This window comes from Drosophila pseudoobscura, chromosome X, assembly GCF_009870125.1.
Source record: "Drosophila pseudoobscura strain MV-25-SWS-2005 chromosome X, UCI_Dpse_MV25, whole genome shotgun sequence".
NCBI lineage: Eukaryota > Metazoa > Arthropoda > Insecta > Diptera > Drosophilidae > Drosophila > Drosophila pseudoobscura.
Window position 1 is genome coordinate 61,331,800 of NC_046683.1, and position 27,071 is coordinate 61,358,870.

Consider the following 27,071-nt stretch of genomic DNA (forward strand, 5'->3'; position numbering starts at 1 on the left):
GACTCTCGTTCAATTTGATTTTTATTTCATTTCATTCTCCATTATAAACGTTCGAGTCACGTTACAATTCTCATACAAAATTTAATACAAACATGTTTGATCAAATAAATACTCTGTTCCTGTTGGCGTTGGCCTTCACCGCCTGGATTATTTGCTGTTATTATCATGCAATTGAGGAGCAGGAACACGCTTATGACTTCAAGTTGGAGCTGTACACAGGTGAGCAGGCGCGAATACCGACCGAATATATCCTTGTCTATATCTATTTAAACATATGCTGCTTTCTAGAACACCCTGGTTTTGAAAATAAGCTATTGAATAGCGGATTCCCCTCGACAAGTGTTTCACCATCTTTTTTCACCTTTGAAATGATGGGCACCCTTCTCATCGGCATATGTCTCACATATTCCTTGTTCAAGGTGTTGAAGGTTGTGTTGGCGCGGGCACAACAGTTTTGGCAAGGCAAGGAGCAGAAGGAGCAGGAGGAGATCAGTCTGCAGGACAGTCCTCAGGACGATCTGGAGGCCAGTTCTGTTAACGAACAGTTGTGGGAGCAAATAAAGCTCTTGCGGGAGAGACATCAGATAATGGGTGATCTGCTGAAGCAGGTGAAGAGCAGTGGTATCTTTAACCTACAGAGCAGGGCCTCCTTAGGGCCACAGATCCCAGGCAGTGGATGTTTGGCGCTACAGACCCGTGGCTCTCTGGAGCTCCAGCCCCTGTTCAGCAGCACCATCGACAGCGAAGAGCACATCCAGACAGAGTCCGTCAACTTGGAGGTGGTCCGTCAGTCGAGGGCGTACGCACTTAAACCGAGTGTTTTCCTCCCGGTGTCTGATAATTGCATTACCGGATCCATGCACGGCCCCCTGGTAGAACGCAGCACTGGCACAGTGGCCCTGCCCCCGTTATAAATACTCGGATGTCTGAAAGAGACCGATCTAAATTTAAAAATATTGCACCAATTTAAATGTCGCGCCCTTAAGACGGCTTGCAGCACAGTTATATGTCAATGTTGTGATGTTTGTATTGCGTGTCCCAACCAAATATATTTTTTCCCTGCGTTCACAAATAGCTTAGGTCGCTGTAAAAATCCATGAAATGTTATGCTATCTTAAAAGCTGGTAGCTTGAACACCACCCGCAATACGCTGCGTTACAAGTTTGTGAGCTACCTTGCATACATACATGTGCGTAAAAAAAACACCCCACAAGAGCCATCATTTTTTGATTAACTTAACAATCTTGCCCTTAAAAATCTCAACCTCCTGTCTAAAAATACGAAATGAATTAATTTTTTTTATGAAAAATGTATACAATATCAATATTCAATTTTCCCGCTCGATACTGTCGATAGGGAACCGAAACAATTGATGTTCGGCTGATTCATAATTCTGGTATCGATAGCACTATCGAAACATCAATGTTTGCGGACAACGATGTTTTCGATGCTTTCAGAGAAATATATCGATGAAACATCGTTGCTATTCAAATTTACGCTTGAAATGAACCCACTGAGGGATAAACAGAACAAAATGTTTTCAAAAAGATTATTTGGGATATAAATATTCATCTATGGGATAAAGCTAGGTGGGCAAAGCTGGAGACTCTATATAGCTTGAAATATTCGATTTGGCAATACCCGGTTCACCACAAATGAGTACCATTCCATACACAAACATGTTGCTAATTCAATGCACACATACCCTGGGGAAAATGGATGTTATAGAGTTGTGAATATGTTTGTCATCCCAGGCAAAAACAATATATTTTAATATTCAATATCATTTAATATTATTTTCAATATTTCAACGATATTGTAAAGCTTATTGTCTTCTTGTAGGGACCAAGAATAGGTATCAGGATCGAGATCATATACTCATCACTCATCATATACATGAATATGTCTAAAAAATGTCAATTTGAGAAAAGGTCTTTATTAGTTACGTTTTATCTGCCTATCAATATATATACTTTCATATAAAATTAACAAAATAGGGTATACAAAGGCCTATACTATGGCTTATACGCAATATAGCGACTCTTTTTTTGTTTAACTTTTTCGTTAAAACGCTAAATCCTCTTTTTACGGAAAATCCAATAAAAGCAAGTATTAAAAATACACCAGTTAAATAGAAAATTGATTCATCAATCGTATAAAATGATGATGGCATGGCTAAATGTTCTATATAGTTAGTAATATTCGTCGGAATATCAAAAACGAGGAATATGTAAAATAGAACTTGAATTCGTCAGTATATTTACGGTATATTTTGAAAATGAGACGGAATATTTCTGAGGGTTGGGCGGTATATTTTATCGATAATTCCGCGGTCACACTGCCGTAAACACTTTGGCGCCCGGCGCCTCAAACCCCCAAACCCCCAAAACTCGTGAACGTGTTGACATGCTTCGGCCGGCCGCGGAAAATCGAGCAACCGAAAGCCAGTGCAGAATTTTTTTAGTGAATTCAGAAATGTCCAGAAATCCCAACACATTATGTCCATATTGATGTATTTAAAAAAAGAATGTATATAAAACTTACCTAAATCTTTCTTGGCCGCGACAAACGAAACAACGGTTAAAACGTTGGTGCATTTAACTCTCAGTGAAAATAGCGGTAAATTCGAAAATCAATCTGCGAAAATGACAAGAAAAGATCTTCATAAAATACTGAATCTTTTACTGACCAAAATGTATGCTTTCTAATGCGAAATATATTGTTACCTTTGAATATTTCGAGTAAATAAAAAAAACAATACCCGCTAACTGCAATGTAAATGTTTGTGTTCTCCTTTGCTCTCCCGCTCTCGGACACCCACACACAGGCGCACAAGCATGCATGTATTGGTAGGCGATGATCGTGCTGACAAAAGTGCAACAACAACAGTGATAAAAAATGCACAATAATAAAAGCAAAATCGGAAAAGTTTCACAATGCAATGCCGCCGCCAGGCTATGCATAAAAATGTCCAATCCGCTGCGTGATTTTTGATTTTGGTTTTGCTTTTGGCTTTTGCACTTGTCACGTCTTTGTGGAGTGTTTTTCCTGTTGTTTCAGCTGCCCTGCCCCTTCGCCTACGTACGCACATTTTCAAATCGAACTTTGTGCATCCCTCCCGTATATTTCAATTGCAGTTTAAAAATAGATCACAGAATTAAGTTAGAACAGTTTATATTTTGGCACATTTGTAGAAATGATTTTTGTATTTTTGGTGATTTGTTGCTTTGTTGCCTTTTGGGCAACACAAACACGTCTAAAAATAGGCAGACGGGACTGATAAAACAGATCACTCTCACTATCTGTCGCCGCTCTTTTGCTCTTCTCTCTGCAGCGATTTCGTGTGTGCATGTGTGTGTGCAATGCTTGCGGCATATTGTTGTACCCAGTACTGTGGGTATGATTGAACTAGCCAAGCTTCAAGCAAATATGATGAGTTCTAGGAGTGCATTTGTCCCACTGTACTGAACTGAATCATCATCCAACAAGTTGTTGCTGTCTTGCACTGTTTGCCATCTTTCTGTTTTCTCTGTTTTCCTGTTCTGCCATTTTTTGCATAAATTACAATTTTCTTTTGGACTTTGGCGAATATATCGCACCTATAGAGCGAAAAATGTCCAACGGAAATTGTCGGCACAAATTGAAAAACTCCCATGTAAGCAGACACACACGCACACACACATAAGAACAATCAATGCACACCCATATAACCTCTCATACACACACACACACCCATATAGGGTTTAATAAAGATTAACGCATTTCTTATCAAGCGGTGATAGCAGGCAAAAGGAAGATGGGGAACAGAAGAAGCAGAGAGAGCGATTGGGAGAGCAGCAGCATTATTTTGAGCTACTCTTTTCGCACACACACAGGCACACAGGAACACATGCACACAGATCAGGAAAGAGAACACGCTTGATATCTTTTACTAGGCCTCTGATTAGCAACAACAACACCAAAGGCAGCGTCTAGTTTTTCACGTATTATTTATTTGTTTTCTGGTTTCTTCGCTGCTTTCGCGTCGCGCCGCGCCGCTGATAAAATAAAGAACAATATTAATTTAAGTTTAAAAATAGAATTTGCTGCAGATGCCCATTGCATGAATGTGCGAGAGAGGGAAGAGAAAAGAAGAAATAACAACCTTACTTGATCTCTGCTCTGTGATTGCGCTCTTGTCTTCGCTCTCTTGGCACACACATGTTGATCTGTAGCGTCGAATTAGCGTCGAGAGAGGAACTGAGAGCGACCGCTCTCTTGTGGTGGTGCGCCCGCCGCTGTTTGGGGCCTTTGGGGCCGTCGGTTTGGGGCCCCCGTTCAGTATTATTCTCGCCGTTGCCGTTTCAAAAGTTGGTTTTTCGGATTGCCAAAGCCGCGTGCGTCGCTCCCACACATACACTCTCTCGAACATACACACACACGTGCAGAGCAAACGATATTATGCATATGTATGTTTATATATATTTCTTGTGATTGGATTGGGACAAAAACAAAAACCCCAAAGAGTGCGGAGTGCGACCAGAGCGAGCTCCTCCAGCCACCCGTTTTGCCGTCGGCTTTTTTTTTCGGTTTTTCGGTATCAACAGGCTGAGAAAAAGCAGCAACCACAAAGTAAATCCCTAACCGCATTGCGTATAATATATTAATAGTTATTATTGAATTCAAAAACAAATTTTCGCAAAATGTGTTAACAAGAGTGTTTGCTGGCCCTCCTCATAAAAGTTTATAATACCAAATAAAAAAATATATGTATATAAAGCCACAAAATCGAAAAGAAAACTGGATTTTGTGATAATTGTTTTGTGATCGCACGACTGATCGAGAGAGGGGAAAAGAGAGAAGAGTGGGAGTGGAGAGGTATGGAGAAAAAAAAGTGCAAAGATAACAGATTTCTGTGCGGTTTCTGATAAGCGCTCATCTTTATCTGAGCCATAAAAAAAGAACAACAACAACAACAACGCTGATACTACAGTAAAATGTATGGGGAAGAGGAAATTAAGGCAAATACCGATATGTTTCGCTGGAATATTAGATAAAATGTGGGACCAGCGGGGTGTTTCGAGTATTTTTCTATGCAAATTCGAACAAGATCCATTGTTCTTCCAGCCTCTTTGCCGTAATCTCTCTCAGCGAGAGTGCGTGCTCTCTCCCATTAACCTACCACAATGCATTTCATTCTTCTTGTTCCGCTCTCCACGCTCTCTATTTGGCTGGCTGCATTCTCTCCCGCTCTCAACTCTCCATTTACATGCAGACAATCAATTCCCTTTTCATGCAATTTACCGCTACAGCTAGTACATATTACAGTATTAGTTTTCCGCTCTCTCTCTCTCTCCCACTCTACTTTGGCTCTTCCTGTGTGCGTGGCGTGCATGTGTGTGTGTGTGCATGAAATAGCAACAAAATTATATTATAATTAACCGCAATATATTTTCCATATGAAAAGCAAAACGAGTAAATGCGATCACGATAGCAACAGCAGCAGCAAAAAAGTGAACAATTGTTAAACAACCAAAAAGCAAAACCAATTAGAAAAATAAACACAGTGCAAAAATACAACAAAAAGCGGAAAAAAAAACGCTGAAGCTGAAGCAGGAGAGAAGAAAACGCAAATCGTTGAAAACAAAAACAACTAAAACAAAAAGTTTATCTAACTGTAAAAGCTGAGAGGAGGCCGCATCGTGGGAGGCAAGGCATTTCAGCATTAAGCATCCACTCGGAGAGCAGCAGATAAAGACAGGCAGACAGAGACTGAGAGAGAGAGAGAGAGAGACAGAGATAGCGAGAGATCAGAAGAGTGTGCTAATGACGGAGCAGGCAAGGCCGAACAATGTGAGTGTAAACCAAAATGATACCCTTTCCAATTGGTTCAGTGAATAGAGCCAAACCCCCCTCCCCCCCTCAACACCCCTCCCTGCCATAGGAATTTTAATGGAATTTGGAACTACAGAAGGGTTTCTGGTTTCTTCCTTTCTCTTAAAGAGTTTTCTTATCGCACACAACAGGTTTTCCAGATTTTCTAGGCGACCGCTCTAGACCGTTTGGTTTTCATTTCACTTTAATTGCAAAATTCTGTTTAAAGGGAAAGTTCTGGCCAAAAATGTACAATGTATATATGTATGTATATACATATGTATTTTTTTCTGCTCAGCTTGATTTCCATTTAATTGCAGTCTGGAAAACAGCAATTCGCTCTTTTCCAGCAATTTTCTTGCTCGTATTTCTTGGAATATCTGTCCAAACTCCTGCAAAAAAACCAAAAATTTTTGATAACCAACTATTTTTGCCTAAACACAAGAGAGCTGACATCCTGGCAACCTGTCACCGCGGCATCCTGGCATCCTGGGATCCTCCACGGCACGCACGAGAGGGAACTTTATTAAAAAGTTGGCCACAGAATTGCCCGCAATGAAACACCGCAACAAGTTGGCCGTTCCGAGAGAGCCAGAGAGCGGAGGAGGAGGTGAAGGAGGAGGAGGAGGAGAAGGAGGAGGAGAAGGAGGATGCGTAAGCCAGAGAGTGCCTCTCAATGCGGCTTCTTCTTCTTTGCTTTGTCTAACAGACTACTGGGGGGGCCCCCCCAGCCCAATTTTGAAAATGAAATTTTAATGCCGTTTCTTTTTTATGGTGTGGAACAAAAACGGGGAAAAGAAAATTTCTATTATTGATTGAAACGTATGTATTTTTGCATCTTCTTGTGTTTACATTATTTCTGGTCTGCTAATGAAATTGAAATGTTCGATGTGTCGGAAAAAAGTACTATAATCTAAATATAACTTTTTTTTTTTTGGGGTATTTATAATGGTGGGGTGGTGGGTGTATGGATTGTGATTGCTTTTGGCCTGGCTTTCTGCTGTGGGTGTGTGTGTATAGGTGTGTGTGTGTAACTGACAGGAAGACCTTAGAGCACTCGCACTTGTATTTTTGGCAACGCAAATTGTTCATATTTCGAACTTTGAATTCAATTTTTTTTGTTTGTTTGGGTATCTGTTCTATGTCAACATTTGCACACCAACTATACAAATTTTTCACTCTCTCTCGCTCTCTCTCTCTTGCTCTCTCTCTCTGTGAAATTATTAAGTAATTCAACCCCTCTTCCTCCCATTTGTGACCCTCGTGTCGCGCTCTGTCAGAGGTTTCCGATTGAACAGATGTTTTCCCTCAATTAAACTTTGTGCTGAAGTACGTTTCTGTTTCCGATTCGTGCGAATGCAGAATAAAGTTCAGTTCCATCGAAAAGTGCCAGAAAAACCGAGTGTGGGTCCGCCATGCGGGTCCTCAAAATGGTCCTTCTTCCTTCAGCAGAGGCTCATCCGTTTCGGGGCATTATTTCCGCATACGAGAAACCCGCACAGAAACAATAAATAAACCCCGCAAAATTCTAAAATACCAACAATTGTTATTGTTCTATTTCGCTATGCTTTCGGTCTAAATATAGAAAATGCCTGCAAAAACAAAAACCGCTTTCAAACAAACATTTTGTTTGTAATCTTGACCGTGGAATATTTTGTGTTCCGTCCGTCTGTCCGTCCGTCCGTCCGTCTGTCCGTCCGCTAATTGAAAAACGCTTAGCATAGCTAATGAAAAGTGTGTGTGTTTTTTTTTTCTTCTTCCAGGAACAGGATGCAAATGCAAATGTAGAAATTTTATGTAGAAAAATCTAATTAAATTTAGTTACTTTTTGAGAACTAGAGATATTGTATCTCCATTTTGGTAATCCAAAAATTGTGTTGTACAAAACTTGTTCTTCATTTGGTTTTTTTTTTTATTTCTTTCGGTTTTTGTTGCTGTTTTTATGGTATATTATTTTTTTGATGTATATTTTGCGCTAAAACCGCAGAAAGTTTTGCGGTTCGGCACAACGGGGACACAATCTTATCATCTAGGGGTTCTATAAATAGCACCCGCCCCGCCCCGCCCCGCACCCGCCACGCCCCGCTCCGCTCCGGTGTGGATGGGTCTCGCTGGAGCTTGGAGTGAAAATTGTCGCCCAACCTTTTTTTTTGTGTGTTTTTTATTCGTATCTGTATCTCTATCTCCACTCGTAAAATATATATTTTTAATGTATCTGTATCTCTGTGCGAGTATCTGTTGCTTGTATCTCGGTATCTATCTGTATCTGTGTGTTATTTTTTTTTTTTTTTTTTTTTTTGCAAATTTTAGTTTTCTTTTGTTGTTGTTTTCGCTGCTGGACTTCTGGGTGGACTTTGTGTTTTTCTTTGCTTGTTTTCTTTTAGAGCGACCGTGTGATCATTTAGCGTTGTGCTAATTCAATTTGTATCTCTACTGTATCTGTATCTGTATCTGTAGCTGTGGCTGTGGCTGTATCTTTGCGTATTTCGAATTTATATTTTTCTAAACGCAATACAAAAACCACCAAAAAAAACGTGGAAGATCTGCCCCCAGGGCTCCACATATTCTTGTTCCTTGAGGCTCCAAGTGCCAGATCCTGGCGACGATTGACGGTCAGGATGGCACATTTTCGGGCTTTAGTTCGCCCTGAAGTGGGGGGCACACGGCATGGGCGCCAGGAGTTCATTTTTGGCCTCCATCAAGAAATCATTGGATCCTCTTTTCGATCGTTGGAGTTCTCCCTGCCTCCGATGGTGGCTCTTTTGAGATGATTCCTCCAGAATGTCTTCCATATGGTAGTTCCAGTGGATTCTGTGGGGTCCACCAGTCGAAAGTCCAGTCTCCAGTACCGCCTGTTCCATTGCCTTTTCGACTGTTCTGGGGCCACCGCAGACCGCGCGTCTTGGGCTTCATTCATTGTTAAACCAAACCCCGAAAAATAATAGAAATTCCTGCAAAAGCTGGCAACAAAAACGAGGGAGAGAGAGAACTGTCAACTGTCAACAAGAGATTTCACGCCTATAATTAAATTAGAAGTTCGATCCTAAACGAAACTAATAAAACGGATGCCAAGCTCAACGCTTTTTCGATCGGGCCAAGAAAATACACTAAACAAAGTCGAATCGTGGCCCATTTGGTGCACAGACTAGAAGCAAAGAACCCAAATAATACAGAAAACTATGCTCAAATCCCTTGAGGGTATTGTGAAAATCTTAAAAGTGTATTCGGTGCAAATCTACTGCCTGTCGATGGCAGGAGGAGGCATGTTGCAAGTCGGGGAGGATCTGCTGATCCGGCGTAGGGTATTTAATAGTCGTTGTCACCTTGGAATATTTGCATGTTGTTTAACAATTCATAAATGAACAAACAAACAAGTGAAAAATAGGCGACAGAAAATATATATTCTTTTTCCACTCTCGACATTTTCTTGCCTCAAAAGTTTTTCGCGCGTTGCACTAAAAAAAAATAAACGAACAAAAACTTGAAGTAAAAAAATAATAAAAGCCAAGAAATACGTTTCGAGAGGAGACGAGAAATTTGTAAAAAAAAAATCCTGCAAAAAAAAAAAAAATAATTGTGAATTGTGTAAAAATTTCCATCGTCGTAGCGGTATCAATGTTTACAGATTGTCGCAAGAAACGGAATATAAAATTATATAAAATATTCCACGAAAGAAAGAATTTTAAAGGCGACTGGCGGGGTGGGAAGGGGGGAGGGGGGGGGGCTGGAACGGGCTAATAGGGGAGGTGCTGTTTGATCAATCATTTAACAGGCCATTGGTAGATTTTTAATAACTCAAGAAACAAAATTTTGTACACGTTACGGAGGTGGCAGGGAGGGGTGGGGCGGGGCGTGGAGGGGGGTACTGTGGCAGAAAAGATTCCACTATAAATAATTTGGCACTCGAGAGAGAGAGAGAGCCTCGGCTCGGCTCGTTTGTTGCGTTGCGTTTTGTCACTGCATAAATTAGATAGAAGATGCCAGACAGACGTCTGGCGGGACAGGAGTCATGTCTGGTGACATTCTGTACGGAATGGCCATGGCCGTGGCCGTGTGGCACCCGTGTGGCAGCCCCCCCCACACGATGACTCGACGACAGAGGCTGCCATTGGATTTGCATCTGGAGGATGCCGCCAAGTCCTTGTTTTTAGCAGGATATCTAGAGATTCTGTTTGGTATGCGACCTCGTTGGGCATCCTTTAAGCATCAGAGCCAACAAATTAGCAAAGCCCGAGCGTCGCGTGCGTTGCCCTGCCAACGCCACGCGCATTGTGGCATTGTGGCAGTGTGGCAAGCATGTGTGTGCAGCCATTCCACTCTCCCTCATCCCCCTCTCTCCCCCTCTCTCTCTCTGCTGAAGCGAATATTATACACCATCAATTAGAGTGCTCACTGTAGTGGAGAGCCCACAATTAGTGGCATTAAATGCTACTACCTGAAAAGCACTGGACGTTAAACGCGTTTTCGACTGCAATGAAAGGCATCTCCCATACGCATCTGCATGTGGCAGGGGCACACAGACATGTGTTATGTGTGTGCTTCTGTTCGTGAATGACCTTCCTCCCTTCCCCAATTTGTGGCACACTCCACTGCAGTCCATGGCTTTTCGTCTTTTGCTCAACTATTTACAAACTTCGAGCTCCAATGAGCGTCCTTGGCGACCTTGGGACCTTTCGGGACTGTTGAATCTCCAACTCTTTGGAGTCTGACTTACCCCTAAGTGGTGCTAATCAGGCCTAGCCTGCCCCCTGGAGTGAAATATGCACCCTTTGCCACCTCCTTATGGTACCCAAGATTATGGCACCCAGCGAAAACGAAAGCGTTTGCGGCTGTGCCACAAAATGTTGTATTCAACATCAATTAACATGCGTATTGTTTTCGTGGTGGGGGGGTTGGGGGCACACACATTGATTTAAACTCAATCAATCAGCGTATCGTGTTTTCCCATGAGTTTATTCAATCAATTCATTGACCTTTTACTGGCTGAAACGGGGCCAGACTTCAGTTCCCCCTTTAAGCGATCCTTGGGGCTGCCTCGAAGGAAGGCAAAGTTTTCGCCCTCAAAAGCAAGTTTCTGGCAGTTGGATTGTAAACAGAATTCCAGCTCAAATTGGGCAAAACTCATGTGAAGTTTGTAGGGAAATTAGCTGGGGGAAACAGGGTTTTCGGCTGGAGGACACCCAAGACGAGAGAATATAGGATCAGCCTTGAATTGCAGGACAAATTTTTCCGCTTTTGCTTAAAGTTCAACGAAAGCTTCAAAGAACCCGAATGGGGGCAGTTTTGGGGAATTTTCGCTGCATATTTCCTGGCCTAAAACATGCCACAGATTTTGGACGCCCTCAGGACACTTTTGGTGGCAACAAAATTGAAGATTTTTGGTGTCCAAACAGCCAGAAGAAGGTTTTCAGCTGGAAAAATCAGATCAGGGAGAGATGGACAGGGGGGAGGGGCAGGGACGGGGCAGGGGCAGAGGCAGGGGCAGAGGCAGGGACAGGGGCAGGAAGGCGGAGCGGAAGAGAGGAAGGGTCTTATCATTGTGGCTGGTGGTGGGGGTGGGAGTGGGAGTGGGGGTGGGGGTTAATTCAATTTGGAAAGAGAGAGCCTTTCTCTAGCTGCTCTTTTGTTCTCTGGCAGTGCATTGTCCCAAAATAGTCCTGAGGGAAATAGAATGTGGCATGTGGCATGAGGCGTATGGCATGTGGCATGCGGCATGTGGCATGTGGCTTGTGGCATGCGGCATGTGTGACACACAAAAGACAAAGACCAACTCAAAATTAGTTGACTTATTGTTCGGTCATTTATGGCTTTATCAATTGGCCATCTAGAGGGCCAACCCCCCCTTCTCTCCCCCCGCACCCATTGATGCTCGTTTGGCCTGCCAAATTTTGCTCGATTCTAAAGCATTTTCCACTTGAATTATTTGGCCAGAGACAGAGACAGATTGCCAAAGTTTATGCAACAAGTTGGAGCCGCAAAAAGCCAACCAAAATGAAGGTCCTTGCAGTCCATTGAGTGAGAATCGGGCTTGAGAATCTGTAACTTTCTATTCAAGGCATCAGCCGAGGAAGCTCTGAGCTTCCTTCAAGAGTCAGAGACAGAGGCAGTGCCAGGAGTATCATTGTGGCCATCCTCCGACAGGCCATGTCCTGCCTCTGTAAATGGCCAGGAACAAAGGGCAAAGGCCAAAGGCAGAACGCTCTCTCTCTCTTTGAAGAAATTGTATTATATTTGCACCTTTCTGGCAGTCACAGAATGCACTCTCCTTCGTTGGAAAAGAGCCCCCAGTCCCGATTCGAAGATTACTGGCCTCCGCCCCTTTGGGCCCTGACAAAGTCTTGTCTTGGCCCCGAATAAACACACTTTGGCGTTTCCGGGAAATCATAGCGGCTAAGCACAAGTGAGGCCGAAACTGAAACTGAATTTGCATAATGCCAGCCACAACCACGACGCAGGGCTGCTAATCTATTCGCCGATTTGGGGGCAACATTGTTGTGTTGCCCCGCCCCCGCCCCCGTTTAGGACGGGGCCTCTCAACGCGGCAAGTGTGTTTATGTTTAGGCCCCAGAGGCACACTTCCACAGTGCCACACTGCCACACGGCCACTAAATTATGTTGTTTTAACTTGGCTTTAATGGCCCTCTCCGACTGGATTTTCCTGGGCGGAAGCAATGTGTTTATTGTGTGTGGATTTCGGGGCATAAATAGAGTCCCGCAACAGCAACAGATAGAGAACAGAACGAAGCGTAGCGGCAGCTGCCACACAAAACATTTGGTTGCAACATTTCCGAAAACTAATTAAAGTTTGTTTTTGAAAGCTTAAATCTGGGTAGACGAGGGGTACAATAAGGGAGATCCCGCATGTCCTTTGGGCAGGACAACTACTCTTCGTGGGGAGGGGGGGTGGGGGGAGACGTCTCTTTATCTGCCCCTCGAATATCATATCATATCCTCCTTTGTGCCCTGGCGGCCGGTGGGGGCGTCCCGAATGTGGGCTTGCCTCTGCCAATTTTAGTGTTTTTCTTTAATAAACAAATAAGTAAAAGGTAAAGTGGATTGAAGAAAACGACGACGAGGACGACGCGGACGACGACGACGAGGACGACGCCACCAAGTCGGAGGAAAGTCCACAAAGGGTTTTTTTTTTGTCAGCCTTGTTGTTTTCCCTTAATTTTTTTTTGGGCGGGGTTTTCCATTCTATTAGCATTAATCGGAAAGGGTGGGGTGAGGAGGGGGGGGGGGGGGGTTGGGGGGAGGAGCAGGGGGTATGTGTCAATATGCCCCTTATGGCACACAGAAATTTACGACCTCGCTGGAGCTTTTAACAACTGTTTGTCCTGCAATTTCCCCCAACACACACACACAGACACACACAGACACACACGCAGACACACACGCACACACACAGACAGGGAAAGAGTGAAAGGAAATTTATTATTATTTTTATGAGCTCTGCAATTCCCAGCCCCTGAAAGGGGGGAGGGGAGGCACTGAAGTGGCCGGCTAAAGGGGGATGGGGGGCAAGTCTGTTTGAGGATTCTCTCGCTCTATCTCTCTCTCTCTCTCTCTCTCTCTCTCTTCCTCTGTAAAAGTTTTTTAATAACTTGGCTGGTTTCTAGCCTTTTCTTGGCCAAGAGCTGTCCCTCTCGCTCTCTCTCTCTCCCTCTCTCTCTCTTTGGAGTTGCACGAAAATAAGTTGAACATTTGCATAGCATACTTATCTGCGTAGGCAAACAATTAACTCGTGCTCCACTGCATCTGCCACTGCCACTGACGCATGTAGGCGTGGCACGCTCAATGGGCGACTCCAGTGGGCGACACGGAGCCAAAAATTGCGATGACGCACGTGCGAATCAATCCCCCCCCCAATTGAATCTGGGAGACTGCCTCTGCCCCTGCCTCTGCCCCTGCCCCTGCCTCTGCCTCTGCCTCTGCCTCTGCCCCTGCCTCTGCCTCTGCCGCCTTTATCCTGTGCCTGTGAACGAGGGACCCCCCTTTGGAGCCGGATTTGCTGTCCGGAGCAACAGCTGAATGTGTTTTATGTGTTTACATTTCCTTTTGCTTATTAATAACTGCAGCGCCCGGCCGAAAGGGTATGCCGCCTCGACAGTGTGGCATGCCGCGTTCACAGGACTCTCCCACGAGGAGCAGCCCTCTGCCGCCTCTTTGGGAACTTTGCACATGATACAATGCCAGGGATTCGGGGGCTACTGCCACATTCTGTTGGCTGTTGGCTGTTGGCTGCTGCATTCCGTTGCCTGGCTCACGTTCAGAAAAGAGATATGCTCGAGTATTTGCCAGCATTTTCGAGCCTTTTCCCAGGAAGAGGCGGTGTTTCCTACTTGAATTAGCTTCTCCCGCCGCCCACACGGCTCCCTCCTTTGTCCCAAAATCATGTTCGAGGACGAGGACGAGGCCGTAATGCCGTTCATTATGGCCTTGTTTATTTCGGTTGCCTAATTGGCTGCCCATTCCGTAGGCGGACACCCATGGCTTCCGAGAAAAATGAAAGGGCATTCGGTAGTCTCATCAGATGGATTGCATTTTCCCTGGAGCTCTCTTCTGACCTTTGTGCGTTTCTGTGGCAACACGAGTCTGCCGAGCCCCCCGCTGCCCCCCCGCTGCCCCTTGCTGCGGACGCGACTCCTTTCTAGTGCTTACGGGACCAGAAGTGTTGGACCTGTTATGGACAAAGTACGGCTCTGCCTCGTGCCAAAGCCCCACATAGAGGGAATATTGTATTTGTATATCACGGACCCCCCTCCGCCCCCCCCTCACCGAAAGGCGGAGCCGGGGAGCTGTCCAGCTGTTCAAATGTTTGCCATTCGGCCTTTAAAGAGATCTAGTTACCAGCTAAAAAGTTGGTCTCTTCTTCATTAATTGAGAAAAAGTTCAGGGGGTGGTTGGGGGTAGGTGGGGGAGGGGGGGGCAGGGATTTGCTTTTAAATGCAACTCCATTTACATGTTATTTTGCAACTAAATGAATGGGAAATCCACTTATGTTTTAGGTGCATCTACACTCAGAGAAATAACAAACCCCAAAGATTTATATGAAAAATAATTAAATATATGTAATTCCCCACAAATAGATTATATATTAAATATTGTTTAAATGTATTTTATATTTAAGTTTTAGATGAGTTTTTTTTTTTTAGTTTTGTTTTTTCTCCGAGTGTATCTGTAGTTTTTACATCTGCATCTGTAATCCCTGTATTTGTATATTGAATGCAGTTTTTTGCAGTTCGTTAATTGGCCATTTATATCTGTAAATTTGTCCCTCAACGGATTATACATATATTTTTGTAAACTTTTGCATGCTTTTTCCAGCTATGAGGGCAGCCCGGTCTTAAAGCAATTATAGGATACGAGGAACACGCCGCGGGCCACCGATCAGATCCGTCCAACGGGAGCCGCCACACTATTCGAACCGATTCGAACCGATTCGCTTTGTTAATCCACTCGCCGAGTGGCCGGTGTGGTGGTTGCAACAGCAACGACAGCCGCCCCACACTCGACTCGACGGTCCATCCACACACACCGCAATCCACAACAAAAATCACGTGAGTGCCTGCCTGCCAAAGCTGACAAAAAAAAGCCAGAAAACCCAGAAAAACCCCGAAAAATTTATTGAATCTTTAAATTTGTTTCAAATTTGGGGCACTTGGGGCATGCGGGATTTACACGTGTGCATTTTTAATGCAAATGTCCTGTTCTGGAACTGGGAAATAGATCCCACAGATTGCCATCAATTTGCGCAACTCATTTTCATAATTAAAGTCACAATAAAATATGCAAATATTCACGAAACGGCAGCCGAGCATTGATATTTGATTTATTTTGTTTGACGTGGACTTTCTCTGGCTTATTATAATATTAATGGAACCTTCGGCATGTTTTTTTGCTCATCATTAGATAAACCAAATGGTGGGACTGTGGGCTAGTCCAGGTGTTCAAACAGCGACATTCAGGGCCCATAATACGATCTTGGGAGTCTCTGTGTATTACTTAGAGTCCTAAGATCTCTTTCTCTTGGATGGAAACGATGGAGAAACACAGTCTTCAATCTTTGAGGACACTTTTGACCTCTTTGGGTCTCCCTGCCCATCATCTTTATCGCATGTATCGAATGATTCCCCGTCATTCCAGCGTTTACTCTGCCATTCACGATTTACTCGAAATGTGCTAATTGTTTATTTCAACGCGAATCGAACGAATGAACGACATGTGCGAAAACCCCCACCAAACTTTCTTATACAACAAATATCTCCCCCTACTATATATCGTACGAGTGCTGCTTTCCCCCTGGACTCGATATTTGACTATTTGCTGGGGTACAGACTCCAAAAGGATGGCATTTCCTTGAGCTTTGTATTCTTCGTGGTGGCAAGGAGTTCCCAGAAATTCAACAAAGGCCAAGACAAGCCCCAAGCCAGGTCGAAAGGAAGGGAAAAGCCTTTGTGACACCCTTAACCCTTTACCCTTTACCCTTAACCCTTTACCCTTAACCCCTTAACCCTCTTCCATTTATCGCCGCCGAGTCGATGAGTTGTTGCAATAATTTACACATTTATTCTCGTTTCGTTTTTCTTTGTTTTCTCAATCGGCCAGAGACAGAGCTAAACCTCATATGATACCATATATTAAGTATAAAAGCTCGTGCCATTTAGCGACACTCATAGAAAAACAACCGCAAATCGACTCACACACTCAGACACTCACACAAGAGCTAGCCAGATACAGATACGGATACAGTGAATATTCCCTTGAATACATGGCGACAGAGAAGCAGGGCAATATGCTGCATATAGGATGGGGGCGGTGGAGGGGGAGGTGGAGGAGGAGGAGGAGGAGGAGGAGGAGGAGGAGGAGGAGGAGGAGGAGGAGGAGGAGGAGGAGGAGGAGGAGGAGGAGGAGGAGGAGGAGGAGGAGGAGGAGGAGGAGGAGGAGGAGGAGGAGGAGGAGGAGGAGGAGGAGGAGGAGGAGGAGGAGGAGGAGGAGGAGGAGGAGGAGGAGGAGGAGGAGGAGGAGGAGGAGGAGGAGGAGGAGGAGGAGGAGGAGGAGGAGGAGGAGGAGGAGGAGGAGGAGGAGGAGGAGGAGGAGGAGGAGGAGGAGGAGGAGGAGGTGGAGGAGGAGGAGAGCCGCACCACACTACCCAACACTTTTTATTATGCACGATAAATTAATGATAATTTAAAGATAACTTTTATATAAACAATAAATTTTGTGCTCTCTTCCGCGCCCACTCTCCCTCTCGCTCTCGCTCTCCCTCTCGCTCTCCCACTCGCTCTTCTCTGTTCTAAAAATAGAAACCGAACAGTTACAAAAAAGAACGGAATGGAATGGAATGGAATAGTGATTAGTAATGAGAAAAAACACAACGTCGCTTGGTGGGGAGCGGGGAGCGGGTAGAGGGGACTCCATTGATATGGCAATACATACTCTAGTATATCGGAACATTATCATTATTATTATTATTATTATTATGAAAAAAACAAAAAGAAAGAGAATAATTAACAACTGTTGTTGTTTATTCATGAAGCCCGGCATAGGTGGAGGATTTAATTTTAAATTACAGATTACTCCAGGGTTTACTTAGTCGATGCTGAACTGAACTGAAAATATGCCAGATACTATCATTAAATGTAATCTATCGAGACTGGGCTTTGTGGCACATTTTAAGATACATTTTGTTCTATGGGCCCCCCTTTTCCTTCCTTCCTCCTAGAAGAATGTATAACAATGATATTTCTATGAAGGATTTGGATAATCCTCAAAATCAATTTCGATAATCGCTCTTTTGAATTTCAATTAAATTTCCGCTACAAATTGATTATAAACCAATCAAAAATAAAATACAAAAGATCAGTAACAAAAGCCCCTGAGACGGCTCTTAATATCCAATATCTCTTACACTCCACACGTATCGCTATTCGCTCTTCGCTCTTTGCTCCTCCTCGTTTATCTTCCATCTGGTATCGCTTCATCGCTCTATCGTTTATCTATCGACTTTCATCGTAATGCGGAAGTCCGCCAAGGGCAGGGCAGGGGCGCCCCACCCCTCTAATTTCCATACAACCGGCAGCAGTCGTTCCGTTCCGTTCCAAAACAAAACCCAAACAAAACCCAAACAAAACTTAATTCTCTATGGAGTATATTGTCTACCGTTTTTCACTTCCTCCACTGACGCCGTTGCCGCCACAAAAAATCTCATGAAATGTAGACAAGCTTCTTTAACTGTCATTATTCACGCCATAGAAACAAAAACCAAAAGCCAAAAGCAATGCCAAAAAGTCCGAGTCAGAGTTGTGGCCGGTGCCGGGGCCCCAGAGGCAGTGCCAAATCGGGAAACAAAGGTCTAAGGAGAATAAATTTGTTAAGCGGCAATTAAACGTCAATGGCGACACTTGAAAAGCGATCCAAAGACGATGGATCGGCTATTTTGGAGCTCAGTTGTGGCCCGAAGGGGTCCGTCTGGAGAGGGGGGGACGGTATTATAGCTGACATTTTCAAGTGACTTGTATTTCTACACCCCCAGCCGCTCGCTGCCCCACTCTGCCCCACTCTGTCTCCTTAAATGATATTTGTTTTCACTTATCTTGAGGTCTTATCAAGTGTTTCGCTCACATACTCAGTACTCCTCCACCGCCACCTCCTCCACCTCCACCACCTCCTCCTCCTCCAATAATATGTTATGTTTGTATAAATATAATTGCCAATCATCTATGTATGGTGGGATGTTGAAATTTTTGATAGCATTTTGATTGAGAGTCGCGCAAAGGCAAAGTCGACGTCGACGTCGAAATCGAAGCCGAAGGCGCCGGGTAATTAGCTTAAAAAAATATACATACATACATACATATATGTATGTATGTCTTACGAATGACTGAGTGAATGAATGAAGAACTTTTGAGAAGCCGACGGGCTGCCACCAGTTAATCAATCAATGGAGGAGAGGCGACGACTTGGCTGTTGGCTGCTGGTTGCTGGTTGCTGGCCATCGAATTTGAGAAGCCTTAACTGGACTTTGATTGGCATCGAGGGGATGTGGCATTAGAGGGCGGGGAGGGATCAATGGTTCAATGGTTGAATGGGCCTATCAATCAATGGGCTACGCGATTCAAGTTACAATTCAATTAGCCAAAGAATAGGCTCGGGGCTCGGATAAAAGAGCTATAAATTAGGTGGATAATATTCACACCTTCCCCAAGGGGGGGATGGGGGTTGGTGGGAAATCGGCGTCAAGCATTTGCGGGCTGAAAATTGAAGAGCAATCAACGAGATTGATGGATGGATAGATCCCTCGGGAGAGGTCTGTGCCTCGAGTGGGGGATTGACTCATTTGAAAGGAACAAATGGGCGATCTCTTCGCAAGAGATGGCCAGCAAAAAACAACAAATATTTCATATACAATTTATAATTTATAAAATTAATTATATTAATTGTTTTAAACATTAATGTATGCGAATGTATTTGCAAATAATATTGAAAATAAATATAATTTATTAATTTTGTGGGAAACAGATTTAATCGATATTTCGATCGTATAAAAATATTTAATTAAAATATTAAAATAAAAAATGAAATAAAAAATAAAAACAATACAAAAATAAAAACAATAACAAAATAATATAATAATAATTGTAAAAAATAAAAAAACAAATAAAATGATTAAAAAAAAATAAAATAATTAAAAAAAAATTAAATTCATGAATACAAAAAAAATATATATATTTATATAAAATAAATATATATATATATAAATAAATTTTATAAAAATATATAACAACATAATTAAAAAAATAACATATAAAATAATTTATAAAATAAAATAATTTTAAAATATAAAAAAATAAAATGATTAAAAAAAAAGATAATTAAAAAAAAAATTTAAAATAAATGAAATGAATGAATACAAAAAAAAAAATAAAAAAATATATAAAATAAATTTTAAAAAAATATATAGCAAAAAAATTAATAAATTAAAATATATGTATTAAATGAATACAAAATATCAAACTTTTCACAACATCCATGCTCAAAGGCAATTTAATTTTTCAATTTTACTCGTATGTGTCGAATTGTGCCATTTTATGGATATTCTCTCTGGGTCTACCCTTCAACGCTTCGATTCTTTCGATTCGCAGTCCAAACGCGAGACCTAAACAATGGAAAGCTCAGGCGAAACCCAAAATCCAATTATGTTTGTTTAAGGGGTATTTAATGGAGCGATCCAACATCAAGCGGATAATTTAAGTAAATGCCAATTAATTGGTTCCATGACAAAACCAAAACCAAAACCACAGACAAAGATACAGATACAGATACAGAGGTACAAACAGAGATCTACCATCTCTATTTGTTGGTCGGTCAGGTAGCTTTTTATCCATCAATAAAAAGCGAAACAGCACCGACAGACAGCAGAGACCGGAGACAGAAACACACAGAAAAACGATTTATCATCTTGTGTGGCACGGTGCGAGGCGGTGCGAGGCGGTGCGAGGCGGGGTGTGGTGTCAAATTTTGAGGTTTTAAGTTTCTGTTTTTGTTGTCTGTTGACCTGGAAGTCAATGGGCGGGATTGACAGACCATTTGGAGGAGAGACAGAGACAGAGAGAGAGGTGCCTCTTGGCCGCCACTGAGGCTGGGCACGTTTCTCAGATCTGTTTCCCTGCTCTCCTCTCCCCCCCCCCCCCCCCCCTTTTTTTGTATGGTTATTGTAATGTTTGGAAGACCGACCACCTCCTCAACTGCTTAATTAATGAGTTTTCGCTTTCTATTTTTTTTTTGTTTTTTTTTTTGCTTGTCGCGTGGACAACCAGACAATGACTAATCAGAAGATGGAAATAGGTTGTTGGTGTTTTCGGTTGATTTTTTTTCGCCGGGCAATTCTTCTTCTTGCTCTCCTTGTTGGGGGGTTAATTGAGGAGACCCCCCGCCACCTGCCACCGCCTGCTGCCTGCCACCGCCTGCTGCCTGCCGCCTGCCACCGCCTCTGCTGTGTCTTTGGCTGGTGTTCGGTCGAGTTAAGTTGAGTAAACAAATTGCATTAATTTGTGTCTTATTATTTAATAACAAAATAAATAGACAACAGCCGACAGCCGACGGCAGCGATAATTGATGGCGTGGCGGGGGGAGCCTGGTGTGGGAGGGGGGGGGGGGGGAGGTAGGTAGCTCTGCTGTGTGCTTAGCTTTCGTTTTGTTGTCGGTTGCTGAGCAATTATTTTAATCCCATTCAATTAGGAATCGAATCGAACAAGTCGAATCGAAACGGCATCGTCGAGGCAGGCGCCTTAGCCAGGACACGCCCTGACCTTCTTTTGCCTCAAGGAGGAGCCGAGCAGGCTCCACCACCCACCCAGAGGCAGAGACACAGCCATCGATATTTCTTCCATCTTCGATTTGCTTCTGAATATTTGAACGACCCTGGGGTACTTCCTTTGGCGGGCCAGGCCCGGCCTTAGGGATTTCGATTCGAGTGTATTTTAATTGGAATTTCCCAGTTTCCCAGTTTCACAGCTTCCCAGCTTTCTGTTCCCAAAGAACTCTCAAGTGGGTGATAATTAAAACCCGCAAAATAATTGGAATTCGAAGAGGCTTCCCCCCCCAGCCCCGAATCGGGCACATATCGTGGCTGCATTTGTACCGTCCAAAATCCTCGTAATCCCCAAGCCCACGTAGTCATACTGAATCAGCTCTTTTGGGCACTTTTATCGAAATAATTCCATTTCAAGTTCAAATTTGTGCCTCATAGCCCCAGAGCCGTCTCCCTTTCTCTCTCTCTCTCTCTCTCTCTCGCTCTCTCTCTCTCTCTCTTTCGATCCAACTGTTGCCCGAAAAAAGTATTATAATCGGGCGTACCATAAACCCATAAATTTTGTATTTATTATATGATATGCATACACGTGTGTGCGTGTGTGTGTGTGTGTGTGTGTGTGTGTATGTGCGTCAAATAGAGGTGTTGGCATAGAATCGATTCCGATGGCGCCTCCGACCCCAGAAACACCGAACCCCAACCGAAACCCCAACCCCAACCCAAACTCCTCCCCCATCGTCTGGGGCGGGGGTGGGACGGGGGGGGGGGGGGGGTGTGTGCAGGTGCCCCCATAATGATTATGTTTATACGAATCGAAGACATTCGAGAGACGATTTTTATCGCCCGTTTCTGTGCGTACTATTAATATAATTTTATGTGCAAAAATATTCCAATTTCAATTTCAATCGAGCAGAGGGAGAGAGGGAGGGCGAGGGGTGGAGAGGTGGAGGGGTTTCTTATCAGCCCCGAAACAACCAAAAATAAAACCCAAGCCAAGATAATGCTCTATAGGCGCCTCTATAGCCGGCACAGAGGAGGATCATCATCGAGCGGGGAGGTGGAGCGGGGCGGGGCGGTGCGGTGCGGGGCGGGGCGGAGCACGCAGCCTTCTTGTGGCATGTGCAGACACTAAACTTATTAATAAAACATCGACGAAACCATATCAATTCTGAATTTGTGAATTCTAAATTCCGGATTCCGTTTCGGATTGAATGGTTGGAGGGGCAGCGAGGGAGGACTGAGGGGGGGGACTTGGACGTACTGGAAGAACGAGTCGCAGCCATTTGCTGTTTGCATATCGCTTTGCCATTAATCGCTGCTGGGTTTTGTTGCTTTTTTTCACTTTAGCGATATATACATATATACATATGTATATATTAAGCGATATCAACAACAACAAAAACAACAACAAAATGTTTTATTTTTAGCTTGGAGTATTTATAAATGGCCTTGGCGCTCCGATCCGATCCGCTCCGATCCGCTCCACTCTGTAGGGGAGACGAGCCAGCGGCAGGGTTGGGGCGGAGATATTTTTTTTGGAGGCTTTTGAGAGGCGAAGTAATTTGGTAATTTTGGAATAGGGACATAGGGATTATTCGGCTACAAGATTTATAGCATTTTATGGCACTACTTCCTGGCTTAAATATGTGTCTGGGTGTGTGTCTTTCTGTCCTTTGAAACATTCAAAATGCGGCCATAAAGTATTCACAAGCCAGCATTTAAGCCTTTCTCCTGCCTGGCTGTGTCTCCTGCCAAATGTTTCAGCTTTAAGCCATTAATGGCTGTGTTTTCCCTTTGGCAATTTGCAGCTCGAAAGCGGCCAAAAAACATTCACAGAAGCCTCTCCCTTAACTGGGACTTAACACTCATTCAAGGGTCTCTGCGCTGCGCTGCTCTGCTGCGAAATGTGAAGAATTTACAACTTGATTCACTTGTCCCCGACTTTTATCACACACACACATACACACACACACATATATATATATATATATGTATATCTCCTTCAAGAACATGAACTGTTTGGTTGCGTGGCTCAATTTAATCTCTGAATGTCTGAATGTCTGAGTGTCTGAATGTGTGAATGGGGGGGGGGGAGGGAATTAAAATGAAAGAAACTGCACTTTTGAACAATTTAAACGCATACGCGTCAGTGCACAAGAGGATTGGCCCCCCCCGCACATTTTTGGGTAAGAGATTTGGGAGGGTGGGGACTTTGGGGGTGTGGGGAGGGGAGATCAGAGAATCTTATGCACTTGAGTGCTTGAGAAATGCAGTGTAGTCGGTGCTCTGCTAATAATACAAATGAGAAATACATGAAAATAATAATATTAATACCAGTTAAACCACTTTGCGTGCAATGGCAGACAACGAGGCAGACCCCGGACCGACCACCGGGCCACAACCACAGCCACAGCTACAACCTGCATGGCATGGAACTTGTTAAATTGTTAAACCCATCAAGACAAGACCCAGCTCCAGGTCCAGCCTCAGTCCCAGCCCCAGCTCCAGCTCCAGTCAGAGACCCGAAAGAAGTGGTCGAAGCCAGTTAGCCAGCCAGCCAGCCACCCTGTCACCCAAACAAACCAGCAAACTGGCCAAGAAGAAGGCCAGGACGGGCCAGGACGGGACACCAGCCACAGGGAGGAGTAAGATGTAAGATGGAGATGGAAATGGAGATGGAGATGAAGACCACGTCGCGACGCATTGGCTGGCAAATACTCGAGAGACAGAGAGAGAGAGAGAGAGAGAGAGAGACTGAGTCCCCAAGCTCTGCATTTAATAAAATAGAGAATATTTCTAATAAACACAAAATGAGGAGAGAAAGAGAAAAGTGTTGGCTATTCGAAACTAGATAATCTTGAATGGGGCGGTGGGTAGGTGGGGCGGTGGGTAGGGGGGGCGATGGGGCGTCAAACTTGAAATCGAATTGATTAAATCGAGGAAATCCAATTGAGTGGGAATATTAGTTCGGGGCCACAGGGACAGGAAGTGAGCCCAGGCTTAACCAGGCCTGGCTATCCTATATTATTCCTGGATAGCCCCCAAAAGTAGGCAAAGGAGAGGCTTTTGAGAGGCAGAAAGAGGGAGAGAGAGCTGTCGATTGGTAAAAAATGCATTCAAGCATTCTGTTTGGCACCATGGCAATGGAGCCCCCGCCCTCTGCCCCCTCTCCCCCCAACCCCCTTGGGGAAACGGAAATAGTGTTTCCTGTTTCAAAACCACTCGACGAACCCTTCTCCTCTTTGTCGGAGGAGGAGGAGGAGGAGCAGAAAGAGGAGGCCTCGTCCATTCATTCTAACGAGAAAGGAGCCCGGTTTTTTGGTTTTCTGATTTCGAGCGTGCCCCATGACGGCTGGTTGTTGCAGCAGCAGCAGCGGCAGCATCATTGCCTTTTGGCGGCCGTTGCATGTGCACATGTGGCGCGTATTCAGGTATTTCCCCACGGTCTATTTTTAGAAAATCCTGTTTTTTGGCAACACACAGACAGACGGACGGACAGGCAGGTCTCTGCTTTGCATGAGAGAAGTCAAACGAGAGACGGGAGAGAGAAAGAGAGAGAGACTGGAGAGAGAGACACGCTGAGAGAGAAACTTCAGCAGAGATTACAGAGATCCTCCTGCTGCCTTTGTAGACTCATAATTCGCGCTCATAAATGTTGAAACATTCAAGGAAATTCCTACCAAAAAAGCCCTTCACTTTCACACGAAACGAAGCTGGGATTTGAGCTGGGTTGTGCCTGGCCGGATCCAGTCTGCCTTTACTCTCCCCCTGTCCCCCCTCTCCCTCTCTCCCCCTCTGTTTGGGGCCGTGTCTGCTGCTAAATGCCAAAGCTGCTGGCTGTCATGTGTTGCTTCCTTTTAAGGCCAGCAAAACGGCGCCTCATCAGGCGGGATAGAAGGGGGGAGACGGCTCTTGAGTGGAAGTCGTCGCTGCTGCTAAGGCAATGGTATGCCATGGAGCCACATACCCCCACATAGCCCCCCCCCCCGCCTGGCACCATCATCATCATCATGCTTGGGCTTCTTTGAAAGTGAAATTTCCGAGTGTAACACATGCGATGACAATGCTGCCACAGCAACCGGCAACCAGCCACCAGCATATGAAGCCCCACAGCATTCACAGCATTCACAGCTCTCTTCGCAACAGATGATGCCTTGACATTGTCGAGTGTGCGGCATGGCATGATGCCGCATGAGGCTGTGGTACGGCCCAAGAGCGATCTTAAATGGATTCATTGTCCCATTGAGGAATCATCTTGTGGCACAAGCGAGAGAACTGGGTTAAGTTCCGGGCAGCAAAAACGGAATTATGAATGGGCACGGAGGCGGAGAGAGAGAGAGAGAGAAGGATTCGCTCCTCGAGAGCGAACAGTGAAATGATTGAATGAGTGAATCAATCGTTGGCTATCCATGAGTCCACTCACTCCTCCACACTTCTATCCTTTAACCATTATTGGATGTTTTTGGCTCATTTACTTTCTGTGTTCTCTTTTCATCTGTCGGGGGGGGTGGCGAGGGGATGCCATTGAACAGATTGTGTGCTGAAGGGTGGCGAAGGGCGGGGAGGGAGGAGGGAGGATGCTGATGCCTGATTCCGAATTCGAGGCACGCTCCGTGCATAGAGAACGAGCGAATCATTTGCAACAGTTGAACAGTTCGTTTATATTGTAATTTGATTTGAGAGACACCAGAGACATCAGAGAGAGAGGGAGGGTAAATGTATTATCACCCCTTGACTGTCCCCCGTGTATCCTTGAGGCCATTCCATTCCCGTTGACCACCTTTCCGGGGCAATAGGCAATGCAATCAACTCGCCTCACATGAGACAGCTGTCTAGGTCCTGTCATTGCGGGCACAGCCTTGCTGCTGTCAAGCCCTGCTCCTTGGCCTGTCCTTGCGGCCAAGACGACGACCATTCATTTATCATATCCCTACGACTGCTGAGAGCTGCTGTCAGGGCAGAGCTCTGGCTCTGGCTCTGCCTCTGGCTCCCCTTCGTCGATCAAGTGTTAGCTTTAAAGGCAGCGAGGACAAAGGAGTCCCACTCATTAGCTGAAATCCCTTTGCCACTTTCCAATTAACTTTCTGCTGCTTTCACTGGCCAGAGGAGGGAGGAGCAGCAGGGAGGGGGCTCATCTCTGGCGATTAAATCAAATTGCACATTCGGGCCCAATAATCCATTTAACGGTGGGGCCCTGCCGCCAGCCCATCTTGGATGCCTTTCATAGCGGCAGGGCTTTGAACCCTTTTTGTTGCCACATTCCCTGCGTGGGTGTGGGTGGGGCCCGGCCCCAACTTGTTGATGATTGATGGCCGTGTGTGTGTGTGTGTGTGCGTGGGCGAGTGGAATGTGTGTCCTTGAACTGATTGGCGATTGGCCTGGCCCAGCATGCTGGCCAAACAATAAACATTAACAATAGCCAAGAACAACAGATAGTGAGATAAATAAACTCCATTAAGGGTAGAAAGCAAAGGCTTAAAGAGATTTAATTCAAAGTTAATTTCGTAATTAAAATTTCAAGCAGATTCGTGGAGCCACCCACCCACGAATCTTCGGAGCAACAATGTATTTTATTTAAGAGGATTTACAGGAGTTTTCATAGGCATACATTTTGCATCAGAATATGCTCTGGAGGAGGCCCTGGCGGTGCTTCAAAACGGAATTCTGAGATCAAAGCTCCGATTGATACCATTTCTTCTTGGCTTTCTGTACGTTATGTATATGCCTTTCATCGGAGAGGCAATATATCTGGTCTTTAAAGAAAGAAATCATGACGGAACACGCCCTCCCACCCGGACATGGGCCTGGAGCGTGCCCGGGACCGGGACTTTGATTGAGATTGAATAAAATCTGACAGGGGCATGAGTCAACCCCCCCCCCCCCCCCCCCCCCCCCCCCCTCGGAA

At 44.6% G+C, this 27,071-nt stretch overlaps 2 protein-coding genes across 8 annotated transcripts in view; both read left to right on the plus strand.

The window, feature by feature from the left end:
- The first annotated feature begins 20 nt into the window (after nucleotides 1-20).
- Nucleotides 21-1,005, plus strand: LOC6900274 (uncharacterized). The gene is made up of 2 exons (XM_002135566.3): nucleotides 21-219; nucleotides 289-1,005. The coding sequence occupies exons 1-2, from the start codon at nucleotides 93-95 to the stop codon at nucleotides 912-914; spliced, it is 753 nt and encodes a 250-aa protein (XP_002135602.2). The 5' UTR covers nucleotides 21-92; the 3' UTR covers nucleotides 915-1,005.
- A 1,323-nt stretch (nucleotides 1,006-2,328) lies between these two features.
- LOC6900273 (receptor-type guanylate cyclase Gyc76C) overlaps nucleotides 2,329-27,071 on the plus strand; it is a 38,189-nt gene continuing 13,446 nt past the window's right edge. The window contains exons 1-3 of one of the 7 annotated variants that reach the window (XM_033381901.1): nucleotides 2,329-2,695; nucleotides 5,447-5,832; nucleotides 15,181-15,413. The gene's annotated coding sequence lies outside the window, so the exon portion shown is untranslated. Of the gene's footprint in view, nucleotides 2,696-4,286; nucleotides 4,612-5,446; nucleotides 5,833-15,180; nucleotides 15,414-27,071 lie in introns of those variants that run through there. The other 6 variants (XM_033381900.1, XM_033381899.1, XM_033381902.1 and 3 more) reach the window with 6 other exon arrangements.